Source organism: Diadema antillarum, unplaced genomic scaffold, assembly GCF_040938485.1.
Source record: "Diadema antillarum isolate AM-2024a unplaced genomic scaffold, OU_Dant_1.0 scf00000141, whole genome shotgun sequence".
NCBI lineage: Eukaryota > Metazoa > Echinodermata > Echinoidea > Diadematoida > Diadematidae > Diadema > Diadema antillarum.
In genome coordinates this window covers 838,082-865,915 of record NW_027271030.1, presented here as the reverse complement: position 1 = coordinate 865,915, position 27,834 = coordinate 838,082, and the positions used below count along the sequence as shown (strand labels likewise).

Genomic DNA, 27,834 nt, shown 5'->3' with positions numbered 1-27,834 from the left:
GGTAATCTACTGCAGCGGAAGGTTTCTCCTTGAAGTCCTGCTGCTCCGGCTCGTCTTCAGTGAGCCAGGCGCCGATTTGCGCCTGGCAGAGTCCACTATTGGTGAGTTCATGAGGCTGTAGAGCCCTGAGGCAGACAGGGGTGTGGTTACAAAGTTGGGCTTTCCGGACTGTGTGGGTGGGGTTGAGGCCACACCCACAGGGGAGGTGTATGATGATGACCCCTCCTCAAAGACGTCATCATCTGCCGAGGATAGACTGGATTCCTAGTAGTAAAGGGATAACACACCACAAATTGTAAGTTTTAATACACATGACTACTACATGTACTTAAACAGCAAATTAACAACATTACATTTATCATTAGGCATATTTATTAGGCTAACAATAACATTAACTTTCGTAAGAATCAGCACACACTAAAATAATATTTCTCTCTTTTTTATTAAGTAAGATTTAATTCACTGTGTATTCTCAGGCTTGAACGACTAGATATTTCATCAATTACATAAAATATTATGATGACTTCATTTCAAGCAGCATTGATCTAGTGCATCAAATTATGTATGCTCTTGCCCATTCAAAACATTCAAGGCAAACATGCTCATAACTTCAGATCATCTCAAAATGGGTAAAACAAAATAAGTAATACATGGGGTACTGATGTATGAAACAAGCTCAACATCTGAACAATGCTAAGCCTTGCATTACCATCTTGGCAGAATGACTGTTTTCGTTGATTCACATCAACCACTGCCGTGTATTTCGAGAGGACATCTTTCCTTTTGAAACAAAGTGCTTATACAGACTCCGCATAAAACTTTGAATTACGGAAGAATAATTGCCACTTGAAACACCTATTAAATGCATTAATCTACTGATTGCCAATGGCCAATTGACACCAAATGTACACAAAATGAAAAAGAAAAAGAATACACTGTATTCCATGAAACTAGGGATGAAAACTACACTTCAAGCTCCAATTCCATATACTGTGCTACCTGCATTTAAATCTGATTAGGGCCTAAACTGATGATATCTTAAAAGAAAAAATAACAAAATGGCACATTTACCAGTGATGAGAAATCTCTAGAAACAGTGCCATGTAGTGTTGCAGGCTCAGGTGAATCAGTTACTGTCCAGTCCTTGCCAGTGCTGGACCGTTTCAGGCTCACTGAGAGTCTGGAAGGAGTAGACTTGCGTTCAAGAGACTGTGGCAATCGGCTAGAGATTGTAACCTTCTTCTTCTGCTTGGAGATGTTCTTGGGTCTCTTGTTCTCTTCATCTCCAATGTTATCAGCCTTTGCATCTTTGGCAGATGGCTGAACCACCACAGACATAAATTGTGCCTCAGCAGCTTCTTTATTTTCATTCACATTGTCTCCACCATCACCTTTCAAATCCTCTTGACGATATTTCTCTGAAGACCTCTTTTTCCTCAACACCCTTCTTGGACTGACAGCATCACCATCTCCCTTGTTTTCCCTCTGGCTCTGTTTCTGTTGCACATCTTTGCTCTCTGTTGACTCCCTGGACATGGTTTGGTTATCATGGTCCTTTGGTTGAATGGATGAAGCTTTGACTGAATTAGATCTCTGTAAGCTCCTAGAGCCTGATGAAACATCCTTTGACATGTCCCTGGATCTCTGGGATGGTTTTCTCTCCTCCCTTGTCATGTCAGCAACCATTTGGCCATCACTGCTGAACATCATGACAGCATCCCAGTCTGAGAGCTGACCATCAGAACCTGTACTGGAGTGTGACTTCAACTTGGGAAAGTCCACCTCAGGATCTGATTCTGTATCACAGTCCAGTCCCTGGTCAGTTATTGTCATGGCAACCCTCCCGGCAAGTTCTCCAGCAACACTGGATTCACTAGAGTTGCTTTGAGAAGATTCACCCAGGTATGAAATGCTATGTTTGCCAAATACTGGGGAGAAGCTTCTATCCAATTCGTCTAGCGATCCCTCACTGTTCATGCTGCTGCTGTTTCCTTTTGCTTGGGGGGATTTTCCTCTGGCAGTTGGTAACTGCTTCTTCATAAAATGAGTGAGCTCCATCTTGCTACTTTCTGTTGGATGCAGTAACTCTGTAACATTTGATATATTTGACGATGGTTTTCCAAAAATGGGTGATATGCATCTTTCCTCCAGACTGGCTTTGGCAGTCAGTATGCTTAGTAGACTGCCCCTTGCTCTAGGTGATCTCTTAGGGGTTGTGCCCCCTCCACGTCGTTTCTTTTCACTCGATGTAACCCCTGGGGATTGTCTCTTTCGTTTTCTACCAGACCCTGTTGCTGGACACTTTTTGGTAGAGGACTGCAGTGTCTGTCGCTTTGTTCTGGGTGATGTCCATCTAGCCATGACCTGGTCAGTCTGTTCTATAGGGGATATGTTTTGAGGATGCTGCATCTTGCTGGAGCATGGAGATGGCGAATTGTATCGAGGCTTTTTCCGGGGCCAGCTGTTAATGGATTCTGGTGTTGTGCACTTTGATGCAGGCACAGAAATGGGAAATGAAGCATCCTTTGTAAAACATGATGACTTGCTTCTTGGCGTGCTAATGTCTACCTTCTCAGGGGTCACCCTCTTACGCTTTCTTCCAAACACATCTTCTTTGTCATCACTTTGTACATCATCTGGAGTCTCCATGTCAATCTTGTCTATCCATGCCAGGGACTCCTCGGGATGCATGGGTTCCCCTGAAGGAATTGATGCAGTGCTTGTTTGCCCTTGCAGTTGTTGCCCTGTACTGTCATCACATGGTACATCTTCTTGCTTAATTGTAGTTCTTGGTGAGCTCATTGCTACTTCCTCTACTTTGCATAGTGTGCCAGTGTCCTGACCGCCAGATTTTCCAATGGATTCATACGCCTCATTTCCTTCTTCAGCAATTGATTTATTGTGGCTGCACTCCTCTGGAAAATGCTCACTGACTGAGGTGATATTCACTGCATTTTCCTCTGATTCTATTTCATTTCTCACAACATCCAGGTTGCTTGGCTCTTCTTTTCCACAGCTCTTACTTTGTTCAACAATGACAACACTAGTTCTACACACTTTTCCAGGGCTCTGCCTCTGAGGTCTTTTTACTCCTTGAGTGTCTGGATCAGATTCATTCCTGTGCTCAGACATTGATGATCCAATAACTCTGAGATTTTCTGTGACTTGTGGGGAGTGTTCACTTTTCTTTTTCAGCCGTGGTGAGTGTCTACAGACAATATTTCTGGACATGCCTGGTGACTTAGCAGGGGATTTGAAAGGGGACTGGCTGGTAGTCATGCCACTGTTCACTGCAGGAGGTTTCAGGATTGCATCTTCCATCAACACATCAGTTAGGCGTCTCCTAGCCTTGGCACGTGGGGTAGTCTTTGATTCCCTCGCAGGCACTACTGAACTCTCAGCTTTAAGTCCCTCTGGAGTTCCTGTCACCTTTGATCTTGTGTTCCTACTAGGGGAATCTTCTAAAAGGCTACCTTCTTTGACAACTGGACTCATTATCTTGCTGAGGAGGAAAGAGGCAGGTGAGATCTCCTTATTGTTCTCAGAATCTTTGCCTACAGGCAGTCGAGGTTGCTCTTTGGGTTGCGCTACCTGACTATATGTGCCTGCAATTCTTGCTGCCAGCAGTTTGGCATGGTGAATCTCTTGCTTCTTGGAGTAGAAGGATGGCCTACGCTGCAGTGTGCGGATGCGGGGACTTCTCCTGGGGTCTGGATGAAGAGCTCTGACAGGCTTTTCAGGGGATTCCTCAATAACAAGCAAGTCTCCTCCAGGTGGCACCTTGTCCTTGTTGGTGTGTTTCCTGGAAAAGTACAGTCAAGGCAAACACACTGTAGATATATGAATTCTGATGATGGCACATGTGGGAAGTACATTCACACAATCCAAGCATTGAGACAACCCCCCCCCCCCCCCAAAAAAAAAAAAAAAAAAAGAAGAAGAAAAGAAATAAATTTGAAATTTGTACTAGTGTCTTGGTCGGAGGGGACCAACAAGTGATATTTGTTGCTCAAAGCTAGCATGTGAACTGGTTTGATGGGATCCACAAAAAGGAGTGCAATGTAAGCATTTATAAAATGGGTTCAAGAATGTAGCCAATAGGAAGCGCTGAAATGAGACACACCTCCTTCCTTTACTTCAGTACAATTGCACTGCCTGTAATCCTATGGTAGATTACCGATCGTCTGTGCGCGCGGCGGCTCCTTTGATGAATTGCATGCATACGCGCTGTCAATCCTGTAAACAACTTCTAGTTCGGGCTGCCGGCCGGCCGCCTGTCTTCCCTTAGGCCTTGTGCATAACATGTGTGGCGTACGTACGTATACTCTACTATACGTACACTTTGTACAGTACAGTAGACCAAGCGTTATGGGACCGGACGCGTACATGGAGTCACTTTGAAGAGCAAATCAACGATTTAGCAGGTTAATTCTCACGCCGTTTTCAGAGTATGTTGTCTAGTAGGCCTATATGAGGAGTCTATATCAAGTCTTTAAGGTAAAGGGTGCATATTCTATGTAAAATAAGTAAGTTTTCGTATACTCTACTATACGTACACTTTGTACAGTACAGTAGACCAAGCGTTATGGGACCGGACGCGTACATGGAGTCACTTTGAAGAGCAAATCCAACGATTTAGCAGGTTAATTCTCACGCCGTTTTCAGAGTATGTTGTCTAGTAGGCCTATATGAGGAGTCTATATCAAGTCTTTAAGGTAAAGGGTGCATATTCTATGTAAAATAAGTAAGTTTTCATGCGGGAACTTAAGTGTCCGGAAACCCAACCCCCCATTATACTTATACTGTATGTGCGGGACTTCCGCGAGTGCGACGTGCGTAAATGTTTGGGACGAACATCTTCGGACGTCTTGACCCACAAAGGTACATGAAAAACGCTGAAAAATGATGTTAGTTTTCGAATTTTCGACCCATTTTATAAAACAAATGATGCACAGGATTATTTCATGGCGTTAGTGGAGGCGTAGCTCACTCTCGGGTATTTACAATCTAGTGCAACATGCACTCGGCTTCGCCTCGTGCATGTTTCACAATGTAAATACCCTCGAGTGCACCACGCCTACACTAACACACTCTATCCTGTGCATCATTTGTATAATAATGCAACTTAGCATCTCACTGTAGAAACAAGATTTTCACATTAAGAAGTCAATTTTCTTAATTTAAGGGGGAGCTTAATTTGTCAAAATTGTAAATATTAATTCTTTCTGGTCCCCATCATAATGCACAGTTACATGTAGTCCGATTAGTTCCTATCAGTATAAGCATCCGGCTAGTTCGCTAAATCAGAATCTTCATTACAGTTAGAAAACTTCACTGTTTCCACAATACTGTTCGACAGCAATTCAATTTTAAGAGCAGAAATATTTCTACAGTAGTAAGAATAACCCTTCATCTCACCTTGCTCTCTCTAACTTGTTGAGCATTGCTTTCAGCACTTGTTTCTTGCCTGGAGTCTCCTTGACAACACGAGTCTTCAGAACAGGCTTAGTGGACCGCATGGCCTTCCTTGGGCTCCTTCTGTCACGCAAAGAAACATTAATATTATAAGTGAAACAGACACTTGGTACATTGCAGGGCTTGACACTAGCTTTTTTTCTCCAGCGACCTGCTGGGGCCACTAAAATCTTTGAATTTTAAATTTTGGTGATTTGAAAAAGAGATGCAGTGTCCCCGAAATAAAAGGAAACATGAAAATTAATTTTGAATTTCAGCTGCCTGATCGAGCCATCAGAAGATAGCCTTTCTGAAAATTTGGTGACCCGACATAAATTGCTGTGGCCCCAGGCCACCACCAAGGTTGAATCCCTGCATCAATGTTATTTCCGCCCTCACAATAGGGGAATACATGTAGCTTTATTTCAGTGTTTGCTCAATATGTATGAAATAATCACTAACTTAAGTTGAACTGATGAGCCCACTTACCGGAGAGCTTGACTTTCCATGACAGCAACAGATTTCCTCCTGCTGAGTTTGGTATTTTCCGTACTCTCCTCTGTGAAGAGGTTGCGACGTACCATTTTGGCCTCATTGTCCTGATCCTTCTTCGGCTTCTGCTTCTCCACGACACCCGTCTGCTATATAAATCAAAGGTTATGATGTCTGTGATTCAGAATCAGATATAGACTTCTATCATAGTTAGTACAGTAATCGTAATATTTTGTCTTGGGGGGACTTTCAGAGACTCCAACTCTCCCGCTTTCAGCGGGAGATCTCCCACTTCTAGATCACTTTCTCAAAATCTCCCGCTCTCCCACTAGAGATTAAATTGGTTCCACTCTAGCTGTGTGTTTTCTCACGTACAATGTACAATGTATTGTCTCTCACTCAAAATTTAGCTTCCTCCCTACCAACTTTACTTTCCTCATGAATGTTCAGGGCCCCATTTTATCGAAAGATAAAATCGATTTTGAATTTCTTTACCACACAGGCTGCTATAGACTTACAGTTGAAATCAACTATATAATCAATTTTAACTCTTAATAAAACAGGGCCCAGAAATAAGTCTTAGATAGCACTATAGAGCGTCTACAACCCTAAAGCTCGCAGGACACTTGGGCGGGCCCTGGACCCTGGCCACAAGGAACATCACGCTTTGCTTTGCACAAAGGATTTATTGTTGGGACTGTGGATGATGTAAAACTGTGTATACAACCTACTCCTTCGTAGTCACTATACACATGTTACATAGTACATGTGTATGGCCTGGTCTTCATATGTGGCAAATACAATAATTGCTGCCTGATGGCACTTCAAGCCAGAAGTTCAAGCAGAGCATATACATTTCATGTAATAAGCAATTGTACCACCATGACATAGAAAGCAGAGGACTTTATGAGTTAGGACGGTTCAATCTCATCAAGAACATGGAGTACTATAAACGTCAATATTTCTGCGCGATTAAATTTTGCACTGAGCAGCCAAAAAACATATTTGTGGGTTGATTTCCTGCTACGCAATTGTCAGCCCTTTCAAGATGTGCACAGAAAACTGTGAAGATATCTTCACGGATTTAAAATTTGCGCTTGCCAGAAAGTAGCGCTAAATATGTGCAAATTAATGTACCATGAAAAATGTTCTGCATTTACAGTATCATGACTTTTTGCACTCCACATGAATTACCTGCACTCAAGGTAAAATCTAGAAGCCCACTGATGTAAAGCAATGCTGTCTCATAAGGCAAATAGAGAGCAAGTGAGAATATGCTTGTGTTGTTCACGGTTCAGATAACGACCAGTATGAGTGTAAACTGGTGTCAATATAAGCCACAGTATGAATACAAGCCACCATGTCAATACAAGCCATAGTGTGAATGCAAACTGACATCACTATCAGCCATAGTGTGAATGTAAAGTGGTGTTGATACCAGCCAGTGTGAAACTACTGAATGCAAGCCACAAAGTTATTACAAGCTACAGTGTAGATACTAGCCACAGTGTGAATATAAGCCATAGTGCAAATAAAAGCCACAGTGTATATACTAGCCACAGTGTGATTGCAAACCGCTGTGTGCATGCAAGCCACAGTGTGAATACAATCATAAGAGCCACACACAGTCTCATGTCATACCACCCTACACTTGCACCACTTACTTTCTTCTTTTCATTCTGCAGATGCCTGGTAGGAACTCCGATGATTCTCTTGGGCCCTGCATCAGCCAGACTCGGATGACGAACAAGAGCTCTGGATCTACATGAACATATTCAGGCAAAATTAGAATATCAACCTCATGACTGTGGACTTATATCACATCTCTACTTGATTTAGTAAAGAACAGAACAGATTTACTCATCGTATTTTTTGTACCTATTCAAATTCCATACCTCAAAAAATAAAAAATAAAAAAAGAGAGAAAAACAAGGATAAATGACTAAATAAATAACAAGAGACCCGCGGGTCTAGCGCTCACCTGAGTATCGCAAGTTCACCTTTCACGCAGTCACTAATCTAAATTATTCACAGCTCTACCAAAATTTGACGAGGCATTCTCAAGTGGAAGATGAAAATGTACAATAAGGGCCCAATTTTTTCAAGATTCCTTAATTTGGGGGAATTGGGGCCCCCTGGGGCCCTCTGGGTGGGGCATGGTGCCCAGTTTGATAAATTGAGATCCTGACCACCTAGGGATGCTACCTGCCAAGTTTGACAAAAATCCATCATGAGGTTTTCAGGAAGAAGATGAAAATGTACAATTCAGGCCTCCATTTGGACCCTTCCAACCACCCCCCCCCCCCACCCCCAAGAGGGGCACCCCTGGATCTCCTATGAACAAACTTGAAACTACAGTCATTACTGTACTCACTCATAGTATTATCTCAGCTCTATAACTTCTGATTCTAGAGAAGATTTTTAAAGATTCCTTCATTTGGGGGGTTTGGGCCCCCTGGGGGCCCCCTGGGTGGGGCATGGTGCCCATTTTAACAAATTGAGATCCTAACCCCCTAGGGATGCTACCTGCCAAGTTTGGTGAAAATGGGTCATGGGGTTCTCAAGAAGAAGATAAAAATGTACAATTTAGGCCCCATTAGGACCCCTCCTCACCCCCACCCCCCCCCCCCCCCCCCCCTGGGTCCAAAGGGGGGCACCCCTGATTCTGCCATGAACAAACTTGAAACTACAGTCATCAATGTGCTAACTCATAGTATTAACCTAGCTCTATCACTTCTGGTTCTAGAGAAGAAGATTTTTGCGGATTCCTTAATTTTGGGGGGTTTGGGCCCCCTGGGGGCCCCCTGGGTGGGTCATGGTGCCCATTTTAACAAATGGAGTTCCTAACCCCCTAGGGATGCTACCTGCCAAGTTTGGTGAAAATGGGTCATGGAGTTCTCAAGAAGAAGATGAAAATGTACAATTTAGGCCCCATTAGAACCCTTCCCCACCCCCCTCCCCTGGGTCCCAAGGGGGGCACCCCTGATTCTGCCATGAACAAACTTGAAACTACAGTCATCAATGTACTAACTCATATTATTAACTTAGCTCTATCACTTCTGGTTCTAGAGAAGAAGATTTTTACAGATTCCTTAATTTTTGGGGGTTTGGGCCCCCCTGGGGGCCCCCTGGGTGGGGCATGGTGCCCATTTTAACAAATTGAGTTCCTAACCCCCTAGGGATGCTACCTGCCAAGTTTGATGAAAATCGGTCTTGGGGTTCTCAAGAAGAAGATAAAAATGTACAATTTAGGCCCCATTAGGACCCCTCCTCACCCCCCCCCCCCCCCCCCCCTGGGTCCAAAGGGGGGCACCCCTGATTCTGCCATGAACAAACTTGAAACTACAGTCATCAATGTGCTAACTCATAGTATTAACCTAGCTCTATCACTTCTGGTTCTAGAGAAGAAGATTTTTGCGGATTCCTTAATTTTGGGGGGTTTGGGCCCCCTGGGGGCCCCCTGGGTGGGTCATGGTGCCCATTTTAACAAATGGAGTTCCTAACCCCCTAGGGATGCTACTTGCCAAGTTTGGTGAAAATGGGTCATGGAGTTCTCAAGAAGAAGATGAAAATGTACAATTTAGGCCCCATTAGAACCCTTCCCCACCCCCCTCCCCTGGGTCCCAAGGGGGGCACCCCTGACTCTGCCATGAACAAACTTGAAACTACAGTCATCAATGTACTAACTCATATTATTAACTTAGCTCTATCACTTCTGGTTCTAGAGAAGAAGATTTTTACAGATTCCTTAATTTGGGGGGGTTTGGGCCCCCCTGGGGGCCCCCTGGGTGGGGCATGGTGCCCATTTTAACAAATTGAGTTCCTAACCCCCTAGGGATGCTACCTGCCAAGTTTGATGAAAATCGGTCTTGGGGTTTTCAAGAAGAAGATGAAAATGTAAAAAGTTTACGCACGACGCACGACGGACGACGCACGACGGACGACGCACGACGGACGACGGACGACGGACGACGGACGACGCACGACGCACGACGCACGACGGACGCCGGACGAAGGGCGATCGCAATAGCTCACTTGAGCCTTTGGCTCAGGTGAGCTAAAAATGGAAAAATGTTGTCCTCATTTCCCCCTTTTTTTTGGGGGGGGGGGGGAGGGGAGGGGAAGGGTTTTTTAATGTATATGGATAAATGACTAAACAATGGATAAATGACTAAATAAATAAATATGGAAAAATGTTGTCCTCATTTCCCTTTTTTTGGGGGGGGGGGAGGGGAAGGGTTTTCAATGTATATCTGCTGGGAACATGCACATCCCTTTGATAATCATGACAGGTGTTCTCGTTATCCTTGTCGAACAAAAAAAGTAAAAATAAAATGGATTACATACTCTGCAAGGTACCTCAAGAACCAATTCAAGATGACATTCTGAACTAAACAGAGATAACTCAGCATCATATCAAGCTCTATCTCGCCTGTTTGAATTGGAGCCCACAGCGTTGAGAGAACCTCCAGAGCTGACAGACCTGTAGGAGAGTGGCTGGAGGATAGACTGAAGGTTGGTGGTATCACTGCCTGGAGACATCAGAAGGGCAGGAATCGGCTTCATCAACCCATCATAGATGGCTCGTAGAACATGAGGGATTGTTTCCATGTAACTGTCACAAAAGAAACAGTCATCATTGAGACTTTAAAGGGGAAGTCCACACAACTTCCTTAATTTCACATCAAGTAGAAAACAAATTGACAGCTCAATGTACAGATTTGTGGAACTTATTGTGATCCTTGACCAGAGAAACCAATACTCTGAAGAACCCCAAAACAAATTACATTGAAATAAGATGATGATATAGGAGGCTCACATGCATGTATTACAGATGTGTAGCAATGTAATTCCATTACAATATTGCTGGCTTAACAAGTTCACCTGTGTAGAATTTATGCATGCTTTCTTCTTTTGTTCTGCTTCCTTGAGCCCCAATCATGCATTTTTGTGTGAAGCTTCATGTTATAAGCCTTGTTCATTTTGGTTTCTTATAAACTTTGTAAACACTCTTATTCCTCATTCCAATCACTATAAATTTTGAAACTCTGTATCCAGTATAACCAATTTACAGTTGTTTAAATGTAAAAGTATGAAAATCATCTGGAGGTCCCCTTTAAGGTACATGTAATTCTCATTACTGCATGCAAAGAATGAAACCTTCACCCATTTGGTACAGCCGCCTTCTACAAAAGCCAACTTGCATTTTAAGAGTCAGCGAGCCAGATGCTCTGTCTGCGTTTGTAACTTGCATGATATCTTTTGAAGAGATCCACAAAATGTTTAAAGTGTAATAATCATTAGTCGAGAACTCAGCTGTGCTTCCCATTAGGCAACTGATGTAACTGACTATTCAATAACAGGGTCAATGAAATAGAAACATCGTTTTATACACTCTTTTACTCACTTTGCTAGTAGAATGTCACTCAAAAAGGTGGATAACTTGTCTCCTGATGCAAGGAGTGGTACTGTGCTCAACATTAAAACAATCTGTACATGGATGATTAAAAAAAGACAAACAGATAGGCATGACTAACTCTCATGAATAAGGCAAAATAATACCAAAAACAAATATATTTGTAATATTCATTAAAGGGATGGCATAGCATTGGTGAAGATGATGATTGGGCTTTTAACTTTTAATGAGATACCAAGGATCAACTTATGAAATGATACAGAGCACACTATTCTAAGAGGAATTCAATGTTTATTCGATGAAAATCTGTTTTGAAATGACTGAGACATCAAAAAAAAAAAGAAGGAAAACAAAGCAATCGTAATAAAAGGTGGGTCCCACCTTTTATTAGGATTGCACTGTTTTGAGCTTCTCAGACCTGATCAAATAAACGTTGAATTCCTCTTGGAATTACATGCTCTTTCACATTTCATAAGAGGTTTCTCATCATCTCACCCAAAAATGTTAGAAATCTGAAGATAGGTCTCAACCAAAAATATACAATCCCTTTAACAATTGTATACATATTCAGAACATGGATGCTAACATTTTTCTGTGGAGAGCAATGCACATTAATTGGAGTCAGAAGATGCTTGGACAAGAAACAGGTTGACCCCATGACATGACAGACTGGTCACTCAGGGAGCAAAAAATTGACCCACCTCATCAACTGTGCCCATTAGAGGCTCTGGAAGATCACTCTCACTGTCCTCCTCCTCCTCCTCCTCATCTCCTCCACCGGTCTCTTCTCTCCTCCTCCTGGACTCCACCCTGGCTGCAGCCACATCAACAGGTGACATGGATTCCGCTTCCAATCGGAGCAGTGTCTGCATTTCGACCTCTCGAACTCTGACCTGTCTAACCTCAGGGTCATCACCCTTTTGGACATAGCGCTCACGAAGCTGCTTGTTGCTGATGAGGATGTTATCTGAGATGAGTTCTTTCATCTTAGCCTGCCAAATTACAACATTGAGCATTAAAAAAGCAGAACACATCCAGCACCTAGGAAGTGGACTGAACTCTTGATTCTGCTGAAAATATTCATCATCACGGTCCAATTTTATACAAGATGTTAGGATAGCAACTCTTGCTAGAATAGCAACTTCTTGTAGCAACAGCCACTTTAATAGGAAGCTGGATTCATGTCACTACCATGACACTTGCCATTCCAGCAAGAGTTGCCATCATAGCAACTTTTTTAATGAAATGGGACCCATAAGGGAACAAAAGGCTATAACAGAAGTTGAGCAGTTTGGAGTGCAATAGGGTCTAATAATCCACGTTTATATAAAACCAGTTGATCTTTTCAGTACATACAAATCATTACTACACAAGAAGTGTCACTTGTACTACATTTGATTTACTGAGACATGCATTTTTTTAAGTACACACAAACTAACTATAATTTTCAGTCTCATGATATTGAATTGTAAAGAAAATGCAGCTGCTGATATAACGACGAATCTTTTTACAAGCCAACCAGTTAAAAAAGAAAATGGATAAGGATAAAGAACATGCATTCTTAGGATTAAGGTGGCGACATGAAACCAACTCACCATACTGTCATCATGACTGCAACTCTCCTTCGATGATTTGAAGAAATGCAAAACTAGTGCAACAGTGGATTGAGTGAAGGCTAGAGAACATGAGTTCTACGAACATCAAGATGAAGAAAGCAGAAAGGCTCATTCACAATCAGTTTTTAATCCAAACAATTGAATCTAGATAGGTGTTAAAAATATTAAGCTGGAAAAGTCTACAAAAACTTGGCCTTATATACATTACCTCACTATAATTCAGCACTGATGCTAAACTGCACTTACAGATAATTCTGCAAAACAAGCTCATAAACTACATATGAACTGCCTTTGTTATAGATATCAGCTTTTCGAGAAATTAACTTCAAGTTAGCTCAAAAAGTTATTTTGTTTGTGCGTGTGTGTGTGTGTGTGTGATAACCTGAATTAACTTTGATGACACCCAGTAGGTCAAAGACCTGTACAGGACCATTTGAAAGGCCTAATTCTCAGCCTAGAAAGTTTATATGTGACCCGCTACAACAAAATGATCCTAAAGTCGGGCGAGGTCGATTATTTGAAAATTGCATGATATTATCCCCTAATCTTTCTGCTTTAAATTGATATACAACACATTTTATAAAAATAATCGGCTGCGGAGATATCGATGTTTAAAAGAGAGCATGTCGAGACGTCTGGAAAATCACTGTTTCGAGAAAAGCGCCCTAAAAGTCTTCCTTTCGACGCAATCGCGATCAAGGGACACGCTAGTCAGTTTTCACCTCTGGACAATAGAAGGTAAGCCCTAGCAACCCCCGAAGAGTTCATTCAAGCACATCAGCGTCGGCGGTCTCCTCACCAACCAATCAGTGACCAGGATGTGAGAAGCGGCTGAGCATAGCGCACCCCGCCCGCACGCACCAGTCGACTGGGCAGTGTGCGAGCTTCACACTTCGGTTAGCAGCAAGCAGCAAACTGACCAATGAGATCACTCTGGTCGTTGTTAGGGGCGGAGTCTATCTGTGGCGCTCAATCCAAATTTTCGAACCAGTTTCTGCTTCGTTGAAACGCCAAAAAACATGGCTCAGAAAAACGCTATTTTTTTATCTTTCCTTTGGTCATTTTGCTTCAAAATTTCGACAGATGATAGAAGACATGTTAGACTCCAATAATATATCAAAATCAGAAAATCGTAAGTTTTGACCAATTTTAATGCTCTGACTTCAAACTTGATTTTCACGGCTTCGACCGTGCGTGACTTTAGGACCTTTTTGTTGTAGCGGGTCACATATGATGTATCTATAGGGTGGTAAGTTTAGGCTGCCTGGATTAAATTGATTTTTCTACTGTTTCCAACAGTCATTGAGATTAGATTTGAAGGCATCAAGTGATGATTCCTCAACAGTACCACTTCTACTGGACCAGTAGAAAGACTGTTCACGGAATTCATCAATCTCTGGCTGAGTGTAACCTCTTACTAGTACAACATATTCCCTTTACATAGCTTCAACTTATGATCGCATGTAACTTGATTACTAACAAAGAGAACAGCTGGATCAAAATCTTCTACATCCTGTAATATCTTGAAGACTTGAATCATATCTGCACTCCAGGGATGATGTGCAAGCATGTGTAGTAGAGACGGCTTCAAAGGAATCAACACGTCTCTTACACTCAATATCATTCAATACATACATACCAACTCCTCCTCTATGCTTAGTTTTCTATGATTTTCCTCAAATTTATAATCATTTTAAAACCCTGTCTTCCATGACTGGCAACTACATTCTCTCCTCCTATGAGTTTGACATAGGATATTGCTGTGTAAAACAGAGATACTGTAAAACAAAATATTTTCGCGGCATGAAATTTTCGCAAGTTGCCTCTAACATTCAATGCGTATTTAGTGTAGACAAGAACTTTCACATGCAGATTAATTTTGCGAATCTTGGCTCTCGCGAAATTCGCGCAATTAAAATGCACGCGAATATTCCTCGTTTTACAGTAACCATACCTTGGAGAGAGTGTCCTCATAGCTCTGTCTCAAGTGTGTGGTCAGATCCTCCAAGACAGTAAAATCTGTACCAAGATTTAATTTACAAGTGCTGACTGGACATTTGATACGTACAATAATATGTTTAACATTAGATGTTAAGAGGATAGGTATTACTATGATCTCTTAGAGTATCTTAGCATATGAGACATGCATATTACATAGCAAGTAAGGCAAAGGGCACAAATAAGGACAAAAAACATCACATAAATTAATCTGACTAAGCAAAGAAAAATTAGTACGAACAATCCAAATATTCATTCTTTTCAACCCACTACAAAGGCTTTGGAGGCTATATGCACAAATACACTCAACAAAAAGAAAGAAAGAAAAAACACTTTTTCAAGATTGTATTTCTCATAGAACATTAGGCTAAAAGTTAATGAATTATATACCATATGTGACCCTGCACCTCAAAACAAACAAAAAGTCGCCAGACATGAATTTTTAGTTAATACCATATTCTGAAAGACCAGACTTCAAGCTTTAAAATGATGTATAACTCAAATCAAATGGACTCTCCTAACCTATCTAAATATTGGAAAGAAAGCACAAACTCAGGAAAAGTGTGAATAGAGAAAAGAGGCTCTGAAGTTTAGTGTCTATTCAAGCACTTAATCTTTACCAAACCGTGCTGGTTGTGCGATGAATGGGACAAAAAACAGGAAGTAAACCACCAGAGTAACAACAATGAAGGGATTATCAAATTAAACTGAAATTAGGCATGCCTCATTAACACATTCTGTCCATAATTAATGCCAACTTTTAAAGCAGTAGCACTATCCTTTCAAAAGTTATTAAAGCTGAAAGTGAAGAGTGTGGACAAGGTTTTTCAGAAATGAAAAAGGGATTCTAAAGACCCCACCTGATCACACTATTCTACCAAAAATGTATGAGATAAACTGCTAAATTACACACTTTCCTGCCCATTTTATGATACCAAATTTTAGCATAATGTAAAAGAAGACCCACTCTCTCAGAAAATGTGAAAAAGTCAAGTTCGGCTAGGTTGACCCATTTCACTTATTTTCAGTCCTCACGCAAAATCAGTATGTGCGACTTTATGTTCGTTTTGAGGTGCACGGTCACATATTGAAGGTAATTTAATTGGCTATCAGCCTAGTAGGTCAATAAAAAGGGAAACTTTACGCATGAGTGAACATCTTTGTTTTTCTCTTCCAAGGCACAAAAGCAAAAATTGCAAAATTGAACAAGTTGTTATTCATGCGCAAGTGCTCTTCCATATTACAATAAGAACAAAATACAAATTTAACACAATTAGATACATGAATTAAGTTGCAAAATTAAACCTTTGATCTCTACAATATCTTTGAAGCCCAAAATATCAATAAAACCAAAAATAAGGGAGAAAATTGAAGAATCTTAGGTCAAACCCATATTCTAATGAAATAAGAGAAGAATCAATATTAACAAAAATTGAAGAAATTTCAATTTGTTTTCAAATTTCAAATTAGGAAAATTGTAAATAATATTTGGTTCCTAAATTTATCTCATGAATCCTTAAATCACTAAATAAGAAGAGTAAAATCAAGAAATTATGTTTATTTAATCATCTTCATGCCATTACTTCCTATGTCGTTTGAAGTTTAAGCTGGCAGAAAATTCTTATTTCCCCCTTTAGTTTCCAATTTTCTTTTTGTTTGAAGTTATAAAGAGACAAAGAGAAGCTTGTTTTTGCTATTTCATTCATGCCTCTCATTGTGTTAAACTGGCTTTTTGTTGTCATTGTTATCTTGAAGGGCATTGCCAAATGAAAGACAACTTATCAAATTTTGCAATTTTTACTTCTGTGCCTTGGCGGGCAAAAATGAATGTGTTCACTCATGCGTAAAGTTTCATTCTGTATTACCCTATTAACCTGATAGCCAATTAAATTACCTTCAATATGCTATATAATACACTGATTTTCACCAAAATCTTCTATGAAAAATATGATCTCGAAAAAGTGTTTACTTTCTTTTTTTGCTGAGTGTATATATACAATCATACAGAATAAAAAAAAAATCAATGTAAACAATCTTATCCTTCAATCAATATCTTCACGGGCTTCCATCTGAGACGCAAAAAGTGGTAGACACTATCAGTAATGCATGACTTAGTAACAAATCAAGGTTCTTCTATGAGAACACTATGAGCAGATCAAGGAGTGATGAATATAAAATATTTTTCACATTTTTAGATTTGGAATGCCAAAGCTGTCTGGCAGTTGTCTATATACAACAATTACATGTCTCCTTCAGATAAAACTTTGTATTAGGACTGATCAATTCACAAGATGAATTGTTGTTTAAAGAAACATCAAGTCTTTCCACATCAGACCTCTCCACAATTCTTTGAAAATGAGAGCTACACATTAAAAAACCATGACAATAACCATCAAACCTTAAACAGCGTTTCCGCTAAATGTTTTTAGAAGAATATAAAACAAGACAGCAAGTGAGTTTTTTCCTCACCTGGAAGATCAGCTGTAATGGAATCATTCTTTCTCTTTGTAGCACCGGTCACTTTCTGTTCCTTAACTGGACTCTTTGGCTTGGTGGCCTGCAGAGTACGACTGTTGGCCAAGATACGCGCTGTCCGAGCTCCAACAAAAGAGGGCAGGCTCTTTATCCGTTTTAGGCGACCACTCCGCCTCACGGAACTTGCTTCTGTAACAAGTTTAGCATGAACAGTTACACATAAGCAACTTTCTAAACCACATTCAGAATAAACATCTAGACGGGAAAATTTTTGAAAAAATTGAGTACGACAGTTTGAACAATCAGGTCATGATTCTTGAAGACTGAAGGTTGCATTACATTAGCCCTTTGAGGATGGACTGATTTTGCTACAACATGCATTTCCCATAGACACCTGCCCCATTATACTCGGGATTCGTCTTAATGGGGTAAAGATTAAAACTGCTGAATCTTGTTAGCACTACACATGTAGACATGTCATAATATGGAGCTGGTGGCGTAGTGTACAAAATTTTTGTGTCATCCTTTACCATATCTGGAGATACAGCTGTAGTGAAATATTATGAAATATGATTGATAAAGGGAGATATATGAATGAATGCATAAATTATGCATACATGCTGAGATTAATAAATGCACACATATTGAATCAAGGCATTAGGGAAATTACCCAAAAGTAGAGTCCAAACCAAGATGAATAATGTAATGATAATAAATATGATTGGAATCTAATCAGTCTGCATGTTACCAGGATTTTCTGGTAATTATATAATTTGTGCAGTAAACATAAACAATGTGAGAGAGAATTCTCATGATCTACAATTTGTATACTCCCAGTGACAGCGTACCTTCGACAGCCATCTCTGCCCCTTGCCCATCAGGCTGGGCCCTAGGAGGGGGATCCTTGCCGGCCTCTGCTCCACTCTTGCCTGCTATAAAACCCTTGACACGCTCCATGAACTCCTCGTGATGGGAGGCTTGCAGGCTTGGTGAAGGTCTGTCATCTGGAATACTGGATGACAAGAAGGCATATTAAAGGCATTATTTACTATTTGCAGATGAAACAAAAACCCAGCTTAAGTGCTTCAAAATAGTTCTAAAATGTGTGTTACAGTTAGAAACAACAAGTGTAAAAGTTCATCAGTATAATCAATGTTGATATTGCTAAATATGCAAAATGTGAACAATAGTTATAATAAAATTGTTTCTAGACTAAACTGTCTACAGTTATGGTTTAATGAGAAACACAGTGATATCTCTCTATATTTCAGGTTTTATTGCAAAATTTTTATATGGTAGGATGTTTTGTGATACAACTGACCTACACATATCTATTAAATGTGATAACTCGGAAATTTTCAAACTAACTGAACTCCCAAAGGTGAACTGTACCTGTCATGTTATTCAAGTCATGTAGATAAAATGAGAAGCAAAGTATCACAGACAAAAACGTCATCCTTATGACAGATATAGCTCATTAACTCTAGGTCAGGGTGTATTTTTTTGTGGGTAAAACAAAGTATAAGAGTTTTCTTCCTTTGGGGTACAATTTTTGTGAAAGAAAAGTGTTATCATAACAACTTTCTTACTTTAAATAAAAAAAGCAATATTCATCCATTGAGGACACTCTGATTTTGCTACAACACGCATTTTCCATAGACACATGCCCGAGTATACTCGGGACTCATCCTCAATGGGTTAAAGGGGCATAGTCCCGGTAGTATAGAGGGCGCTGTTGATGATACTGCCGATCACCGTTAGCATTGATACGAAGATTACCGAAGTTGAGCTGTCATCAAGAATAAAGTGCGTAGGTGTTGCTAAGTAGCGTTGCCTTTGTTGTCTTCTCTGTGCATTGCACAGTCTGTAGTAATGCCAGGGTGCGTGCATATGTGCTTCATATTATGACATCACAAAAGAAGTTTGCTAAAGCTGTCATCCCCCTCAGCCGAATCATGAGCCGAACTGACTACAGTGGATCGGACTTCTTCGGACTCGGGGAAGTGGCCAAAACACCGGGACCATGCACCTTTAATATGTATACACATGCAAATACACCATCCATTTTTAGTAGTACACCAAATATTTTTTTTTTTTTTAAATCTCATAATCATTCATTTCTCAGAAAGAGACTGGCACTGCAACGTTGACACACTACCTGAGCAGCTGCTCCACAAAGCGATCACAAGAGTTTCTAGATGGAGCTGAGATGTGCCATGGTTCCAGCCAGTCGGGGTGAAATGGGTTAACGGGACCCGCTTTTACCACAGCTAACTCTTCTGTTGCGTCTGGGTCACTTGTTGGAAGCACTGGTGACTCTAGACAACACAGACAGGCAAATTAACAATCAACCAAAAATACTGATGATACTGCAGACAACACAAAAAGTAATAGACACACATTAAAATATGCAAACATGTGATATTGGCAGTGAACATATAATACACATAATACAAGGTGAATAGATTACAGAATAGTACACCAACATTACCAATACTCAGGGATACTAATAACTATCAGCAAATGAGGAAAATAATTCCAAGTGAAGTTTGGCTTTCCAGACATTTAAAAAAAATAATAATGATAAGAACTTATCCACACACAGCATGTAAAACTTATCAACCTCTGACAAAAACATGAAATTAATATGGTTTGAATGCACAATGTAGCCACAGATTGCAGACATCTGCCTGAAGGCCTAAATACACAGGGTTGATTATGGCATAACAGAGTCTATTTGATATCACTATGTGCTTGACAGATATCATGGACACTGCAGGAACATTGACATAGATGATGACAGAAATGGCAAAAACCTGCAGATTGACTGACCCATCAGACTGGTTTGAAAAGCTATTGAGGGATGGTGTTTAAAACTCCATGATGTAATATGTCAAACTGTGAGGGTAGAATAGAGTATCAAACTGTGATGCATTAGCATAGCCATTCATCGCCATGGAAACTGGTTCTATAATGTTAACAACCTCATATAGCCCAAATATCAGTAAACAAGAAAGCTGGTGATCATGCTCATACCCCAATTCCAACCTACTGCTTGAAGTCATGTGCAAGGATATCTTGTTTGGAACCAGCACTAAGCTGAAACTAGAAATGTCGCTACAGCGACTGGTTATACCCCCGCCAAACAACATTTCATAAGCTTCGGTCAAAACAACATTTCATAAGCTTTGGTCAAAAAACTGAGGAAGTAGTTAAATCCGCAAGATCTTTCCTTGATCTTCTGCCATTAATATGCCGTTACCATGGCAACGTACTTTGGGGTACTGTCGAAAAATGCGTCTTGCACATCTACAACCAAAGGCACACATCTGTACCAAGTTTCATGGAAATTGGGCAAAAACTGAGGAAGTAGTTTGCAACACAAAATTTTCCATCATTTTGGCTCATAATATGTGAGCTGTTACCATGGCAACATACTTTTTGTCACTGTCAAGAAATGTGTCATGCTGACCTATATCCTAAGACAAACATTCAATATGAATTCCATGAGAATTGGAAGAACACTGATGAAGCAGTTTTGCCATGAAGCATTTTGCCCTATATTTTACCAATAACATGCCGTTACCATGGCAACGCACTTTTTGCCACTGCGGAAATATGTGTCTTGCACATTAACATATTCAGATGAACATCTGTACCTAATTTCATAAAAATTGATCAAAAACTGTGGGAGGAGTTCGCGACGCAAGATTTGTACCCATTTTTGCCCATCTGTATGCCGTTACCATGGCAATGTACTTTTGGGTACTGTCAAAAAATACGTCTTGCACATCTACAACCCAAGGCACACATCTGTGCCAAGTTTTATGGGAATTGGTTGAAAACTGAGGAAGTAGTTCGCGACGCAAGATTTGCAACGGACCGACCGCCCGACCGCCCGACCGACCGCCCGACCGACCGCCCGACCGACCGCCCGACCGCCCGCTGATTCCTATATACCCCCTTCAAACTTCGTTTGGCGGGGGTATAACAAAAGACGGACATCCTCATTTCAGAATTCTATAATCTTTACACTTTCAACACAAGTCATCCTCTGTTACATAACATATGATTGTCAATGTACTCTGAGAACACATTTCAACTTGTCATAAAACACTCTCATGAGAACGACACAGCTATTGTTTCACACACTCCAGAGGCTTGTTCTTTTATCAACCTTAACTCACATCGATGTATGCATTGCAAACTATCAGTCAGTCTTGGTATTTTACAGCTCTGCATGGAATGCAAAAAAGTATATATATCTTACTTATTCTACTAAAAATAAAATTGTTCAAATGTTCTGTATCAAGTGCCATTTGTTTACAGAAAAGATATTCTCCTACGAGTCAACATGACAAAATGTTTAACTATCATGCGATTATGTTTACCCGATCCCTGGGTAGCAAATAATAAACCCATGGAATATATCACGTCAGATACCTCCAGTGTCTGTGGTACATCCTTCCTTGTGCCTAGTTCCTCGTCCCTTCAAGATTTTCCGTGCCGAAGATTCTACAAAATGGCGCAGGCAGTCAGTAGATTTCTTCTTCTGTTTTATATGCTCATTTGCTCGAGTTCCACTGCTGGATAGTGGCTGGAAGGCTAGAACTGTCACCAGAGAGAGAACCGACTTGGAGTGAAGGAGACGAATAGAGGCCAGTGAAGGTGTCAATGGCTCCATGATCGCCATGGAAATAAGGCTTGAGATTGGAGATGCTACCTCAACAATCTAGGGAAGACAGAATAAAAATCAATCCATCAGTCTAGATGATCTACTCCCATTCACAATTCATGTTCACATTAGTATTCATAGATAATTACAAAAACTTTACAAATATTCAAATAAGCTTGAAACATTTACCTTTCTGGAACTTTCACAGCATGTACAACAGAGGAAAGGCACAAATGTCAAGGCTACTTGTGATAAGAAGTGATACATCTTTGGGCATGACTAGGGACACTTGAGGGTATGGAAGAAATCAAAGTTAGTTATGTTCTCTCGATGTTCCTCGACTTAAAGTAGAGCATGTTTTAAACTTTGATGATTCATGCATAGTTCAGTGCCGTGTAGACGCGTGAAAAAGTTAGCTATCTTAAAAATTATACGATTTGAACGACAAACTTTCTTAGAGTACATGGTTTATCCACAGATCGCAGGGGGTCCCGACTTGTGTGGACATCATGTGGATACGATAATCAACAAACATTGAAGTTAGCGCAACATCTCTGTGAACTCTATTCCCCCGTCAACTTTTGGAGTCAATTTCCAGAGTGTGTTGTACGCATCATATCACTGCACCATGATCCAGTTTATCGCTAGTGCTGTGTGTACAGTGTATGTTATTCTGGTTCTGTGGTCCTAATCATCAAGCGGGACTCTTGCTCAAAAGTTCAGCTAAGATTAGGTGTTGTGTGAACGCGCGTCACAGTTTCGGGGGCAAGATCCTATCATTAATGATTAGCTTCTTGTGTGAATGTAACTATTATTATCACTACAACCTACCAGTGCTGATTTCTGCTTGCTGAGTATCACCATGGCATCCATAAACCACCTAGACAGCCGGACATCGTTGCTACACTGACCACTGGCTGCAGCACACTCAAAGCCAATACAGGAGAATATCCTGGATGTCTCAAAGGCATCCAGGGTCACTTGATCCCTGCCTATCTTTGCTCTGATTGTCACAGTGCTTTCATCCGATGATTGAGTTGATGATGGTGGAGTTGGTTCTAACTGGCTACGCGTCTCCAGGGTAAAGAGTGGTGGTTGGTGTGAGGAGACTTCAGGGTTGGATCGCTGCGAGCGTCTCCTCGGTCCTGTCCAGTGCTCCTCAATGCCATGGATGGCAAACGTCCGGGAAGTCTTAGTTGACTGGTCACTAGGTGTGTCTGATTCTACTGCTGCTTTAACACTGCTGAGTGAACGTGGCAGAGCAAAATCCCTGAGTCAAGAAGTAATCAAAACAAATCAATGCAATGAAACTGCATACCAATTCCTATAACAATTTTCGTCTGAAGCTCGCTTTCAGAAATGTAAGCACTGCCTTATGCACATTACACCTATCCATATAGCTGCTGCTCAGTTTCTTTCATGTCCACATACTAAAATATGCACCATCTTTACTCCCTTTGGAATTTCTTGTCTGAAAAGCTACTCATGTCCGTATACACTGACACCATTAGGAGTCAGTAGATGCTCTTGGTTACAGTATATATGGCAATGTGGCTTATACCACAAGATAAAAGTGATTGCTTGCAGATGCTTGAAACCACAATCTTATTCTTTCATTGAAGCCACCAAATGATATCTTAATGCGTCTCACGTAATCCCTGTAAACAAATCAAAGCTTGTAGATATTATGTGTATTCTTGGACATTATAATCTTTCACTACTATATGTACTGGTACCACTACATTACAGATTTCATAAACAAATAATAGAAAGCTCATTGAAATATATGAGTACATAATCAGTGACCACCTACACTGGCAATGGTATAGAATAAAAAACAAACAAACAAACATACATACTTACATTTCACCAGAGAACATTGACATCACTTTCAGCATGCAGTGAATGGTACATACTGAACCTGCACCCAAGGCAAACAGAGAACAAGTCATTGTAAATTGGTTGATAAACATTTTATATATGGTCAAGCACTTTTTGTTTGTGTATGTGCTATGATCACAATTTTAATCACTGAGCAATGTAAGCTAATTTGTGTTGTGCAATATGGACCAACATGAACATTGTAGAAATAGCACAATACAAAAGTTGCACCATGTCAGACACATTTTCACAATGAACAGCCTACATAATTAATGACATTGCTTGTCAGGTTAAGGAGTTGGTGAGTTCTCTTCAAGGAAAAATCACTTCATTAATTCTATTGTAAATAGCATTCTGGAACTTATGACAAGAATGACATTTGCTCAATATCTATTTGAACAAAAAGTCCTTTGGAATCTTGGATGGAACTCACAGCCACAAGTCACATGGACGCTTGCTTACAAGTACCCACTGTACTCAGTGTCTTTTATTTGTTGAAATGTTTGAATATGTATATGCATGTAAATATATGATATCTTTTCATTTTGAAGCGCCATGAGCACTGAAAAGTGGACCTGTGCGCTATACAAGTAGCCACTATAATTATTATTATTACCCACTGATCCCATGGCAGCTACACATAGGCTAAACAAGTCATGATTCCATTCAATATGATTCAATTTGATGTAATTCAGGTAAATAAAAAAGGGTCAAATGTATAAAGGGTATTCCCACTAGAGAACTCTGTACAAAAAAAAAAATATTGATGATTTATTTGTAACAAAATCCTTTCAAATTTTGAGGACATACGTACTATCAGTGACAAACAAAGATTTTTTTTATTTTTTTTTTTTACTAGGGATGACTGGCATTGTTATGCAAGAAAGAGGGATATGTGATCACTAAGAATGAATGACTAACAGAGGAATAGAGAGAGAGATCAACAAACCTCTCCTAGTGCACAATCCTGCTTGAAATGAGGCAAAGGGGAATGAAGATGAGCTGTTCATGTCATCCTGGCAAGCATCAAAGTGGTATTGCATGATAGCTGACAGTGGGAAAAAACTCCTTGGCACTGGAATCTTCTCAGCAGGCAAACCATCTTCTTCATTTTCATCCTCCTCACATTTCCTTTGATTCTGGTCCTTCTTCAGTCTTTCTTTCTCTTGGGCCTGCAGTTTAAAGCATGAATATAGAAACCATTTCCTAGCCATTACTAACTGTCACGTTTGGTTTGATAGAATTCGAACATGATCCAATCAATTTCAACAAGTGATAAAGGCAAAAAATGACTGTATTGTTTACATTGAAAGCAGATATTGGCTGCTACTAGAGGTTTTCTTAAAGGCACATTCAAGATTTAATTTCTTTTTCATTCTAATACAAATTTAAGTTGTACAAGAATAGACAACTTCATCAAACAAATAGACCAGTCTAACAAAATGAAAAAAGAATTATGTATGATATATTAGTGTAAATTTGTATAAAAGAAATGCAGTTTTGCAACAACCTAAAAGTTTTTATACCCTGGTGTAAACGAAAATGAGAAAGAAGAAAATCCCTTTCAGTTTCACATTATGAGTAGATCCGAAAGTTGTTTCTTTTAATACCCTGTATTACAGAATAACATACATTATTATGTACAGTACATACTGAGTACCAACTATTTATCTACTCACCTGATGAGTGGCTTCCAGAGAATGTAAGCAGGAAGTCACATGGTAATCACTGCTCAAGAGCCCTCTGACAGAGATCAGGTGACCATTCACCTGACTCAGCACATGGTCCAGAAGCTCCCTATTTGCATTGCCTTGAAAGTCCTGATTAAAAAACAAAAAACAAAAAACACACAGTAGGTCAGATCAAAGTACATTATCATTAGAAAACTTACATCTCTCACCCATTACGTTACATACAACAGTCGTCATAGTGGCACAGACAAAGAGAAAATCCACCCCAAAATAAGATAAACTTCAAAAGAAAGAGAGAATATTTCCCACAGAATGATACAATGGCAAAATCTGACAAGAAATAAGGAAGATATGACATTTTGATATTCTCACATTTTATCAGAAAACATTTCTTGATCAGTCCCTATGAATATTAAAATCAGCAAGTTGACGATGTCATGCTTTACAATGTATTAATTCATTTCATACAGAGAAATGACAAAAATCTCATATTTCAAACATGTAGGCCCTATGAATATAAAACTTGTCTTAAAACCACCAAATATAAAAAAGAAGAAATGTTAACTCTGATATACAGTGTGTCCTGATATGGGAACATGCATTTACTTGTATTAATTAGCTAAAAATAACAATTTTCCTGAATTTCATATATAACATAGTAATTTAATAGTAGAATCTAGGGCCTACATGAAAAATGACAAATTGTGAGGGTATTACTTCATCGATTCAACCAGGGGGGGGGGGGGGGGGGGACTGAAGCATTTCACCCTTGGAGAGGGGGTTCTTGACCTTCACATCCCCGTCCCACAGCCCCAACGCTTGCTGAAAAACATTCCACAGCCCCTGCGGCCCTGGAGATCTACATCTAGAACTATGTTGGAGAAACATTGTGTTCTTCAAGTTGATACATCAAGATGGGACCCATCAATCATGGGATCCTATAACATAATTATGATAATGCCAACAGTAGAGCACAGACAATGACATCACAAAGAATCTTCTTCTAAGTTCTAGCTACACAATATCATCTTACCAGGCTTGAATCCAGCCAAAAGAGTGAAGTGCTCTTTTGGGCACAAAAGTCCATCAAGAAATCCTTTGCGATCAGAGTATCTCGTAAAACTTGAACTGACTGTAACTTTGTCACATCTCCGACAAAGTCCTCCATCTTGGATACAGTCGCTGGACATTCCATTACGAGAAATATCATCCTCTCTTTCCTCCTCTCCTTCTGCCTTCCATCTGTCACACTAATCTTGGATATTGCACCAGAATTATGGGAGGACTGTTTGTTGGAGTTGGTCAATCTGAAGTTATCTGTTCTTTTCCTTGGTCGTGCAGACTTTAGGGATGATGACTTTTTCGTTGGAGAACACATGTCAGGTTCTTCCCATTGAAAGTCGTTCATAACATCTTGCAACGCATAACGCAGAGCATACGCTGAACTCGAATCATCAGCTTCATCCTCGTTGATCGCTTTGTCCGAGACGCCAATTTGATCATACCCGGAGCTCCGGCGGACGTGTGAACTGCCGCTCGCTTGATTCGCACTTCTCCGAGCAACCGGAAATTTTCGGCGTATTTTCTCACAACGGCAAGATATTTCATCCCGAAGATGGTTCTCAAACTCCACAAAATTCTTGTGAGTGTGCTGGAGCCAACCAGCTCTTTTCCGGTACATTTGGCACTCCTTAGCTGAATCAAATATCTTGAATCCCCATTTTAATTTCTCACGCACAACTGTGTTACCGTAGCCTGACGACAGATGGGTCAACGTTTTCAACACAGCCAACCTTATCGCGGTCAATGTTTTTTCACAAATTTCTCCGTCCTTGCACGCCGATTTACTATCTATCAGAAACACGAGTTTACCTGTAACTTGATTCATTGTTTGTTAGATGAAGTTTACCAAAAGTACAAGAAAAATAGTCAATCCATTAAAGCGTCACGATCGGTTGCAGTGTTTTCCTCCGTTGGCGGCCATTTTTAAATTTACTCCGGACGTAAACGCAATGGCCTTAATCAAGCAGTAAATATATATTTTACAAATACAATCGATTTATCAATCATCAATCAATCTACTTATAACCACTGAGGTCACTTGAGAGGACATAACGAAGATACCGGAGGTAGTCC

General features: G+C 40.3%; 1 protein-coding gene across 1 annotated transcript; it reads right to left on the bottom strand.

The window, feature by feature from the left end:
* Positions 1-6: 6 nt before the first annotated feature.
* Positions 7-27,586, bottom strand: LOC139721256 (uncharacterized). Its single transcript, XM_071632578.1, has 20 exons — positions 26,732-27,586; positions 25,687-25,827; positions 24,957-25,179; positions 23,990-24,047; positions 22,958-23,396; positions 21,895-22,183; positions 19,610-19,769; positions 18,300-18,463; positions 17,446-17,640; positions 14,933-14,997; positions 12,958-13,053; positions 12,064-12,354; positions 11,354-11,436; positions 10,379-10,561; positions 7,596-7,707; positions 5,944-6,071; positions 5,419-5,538; positions 2,067-3,802; positions 1,072-1,997; positions 7-264 (listed from the first exon to the last, which is right to left on the bottom strand). Exons 1-20 carry the CDS (start codon positions 27,584-27,586, stop codon positions 7-9), a joined length of 6,522 nt encoding a protein of 2,173 aa, XP_071488679.1.
* Between the last annotated feature and the right edge of the window lie 248 nt (positions 27,587-27,834).

What these genes read in the sequence shown, in the direction of transcription:
- LOC139721256 (XM_071632578.1), bottom strand. Translation starts at nt 27,586, where the DNA reads ATGAATCAAGTTACAGGTAAACTCGTGTTTCTGATAGATAGTAAATCG. An exon ending in TAATGGGCACAGTTGATGAG is followed by an intron (nt 11,437 to 12,063) that starts GTGGGTCAATTT and finishes ATCCATGTACAG; the next exon opens with ATTGTTTTAATGTTGAGCAC. An exon ending in GTGGGCTCCAATTCAAACAG is followed by an intron (nt 7,708 to 10,378) that starts GCGAGATAGAGC and finishes ATGTTCATGTAG; the next exon opens with ATCCAGAGCTCTTGTTCGTC.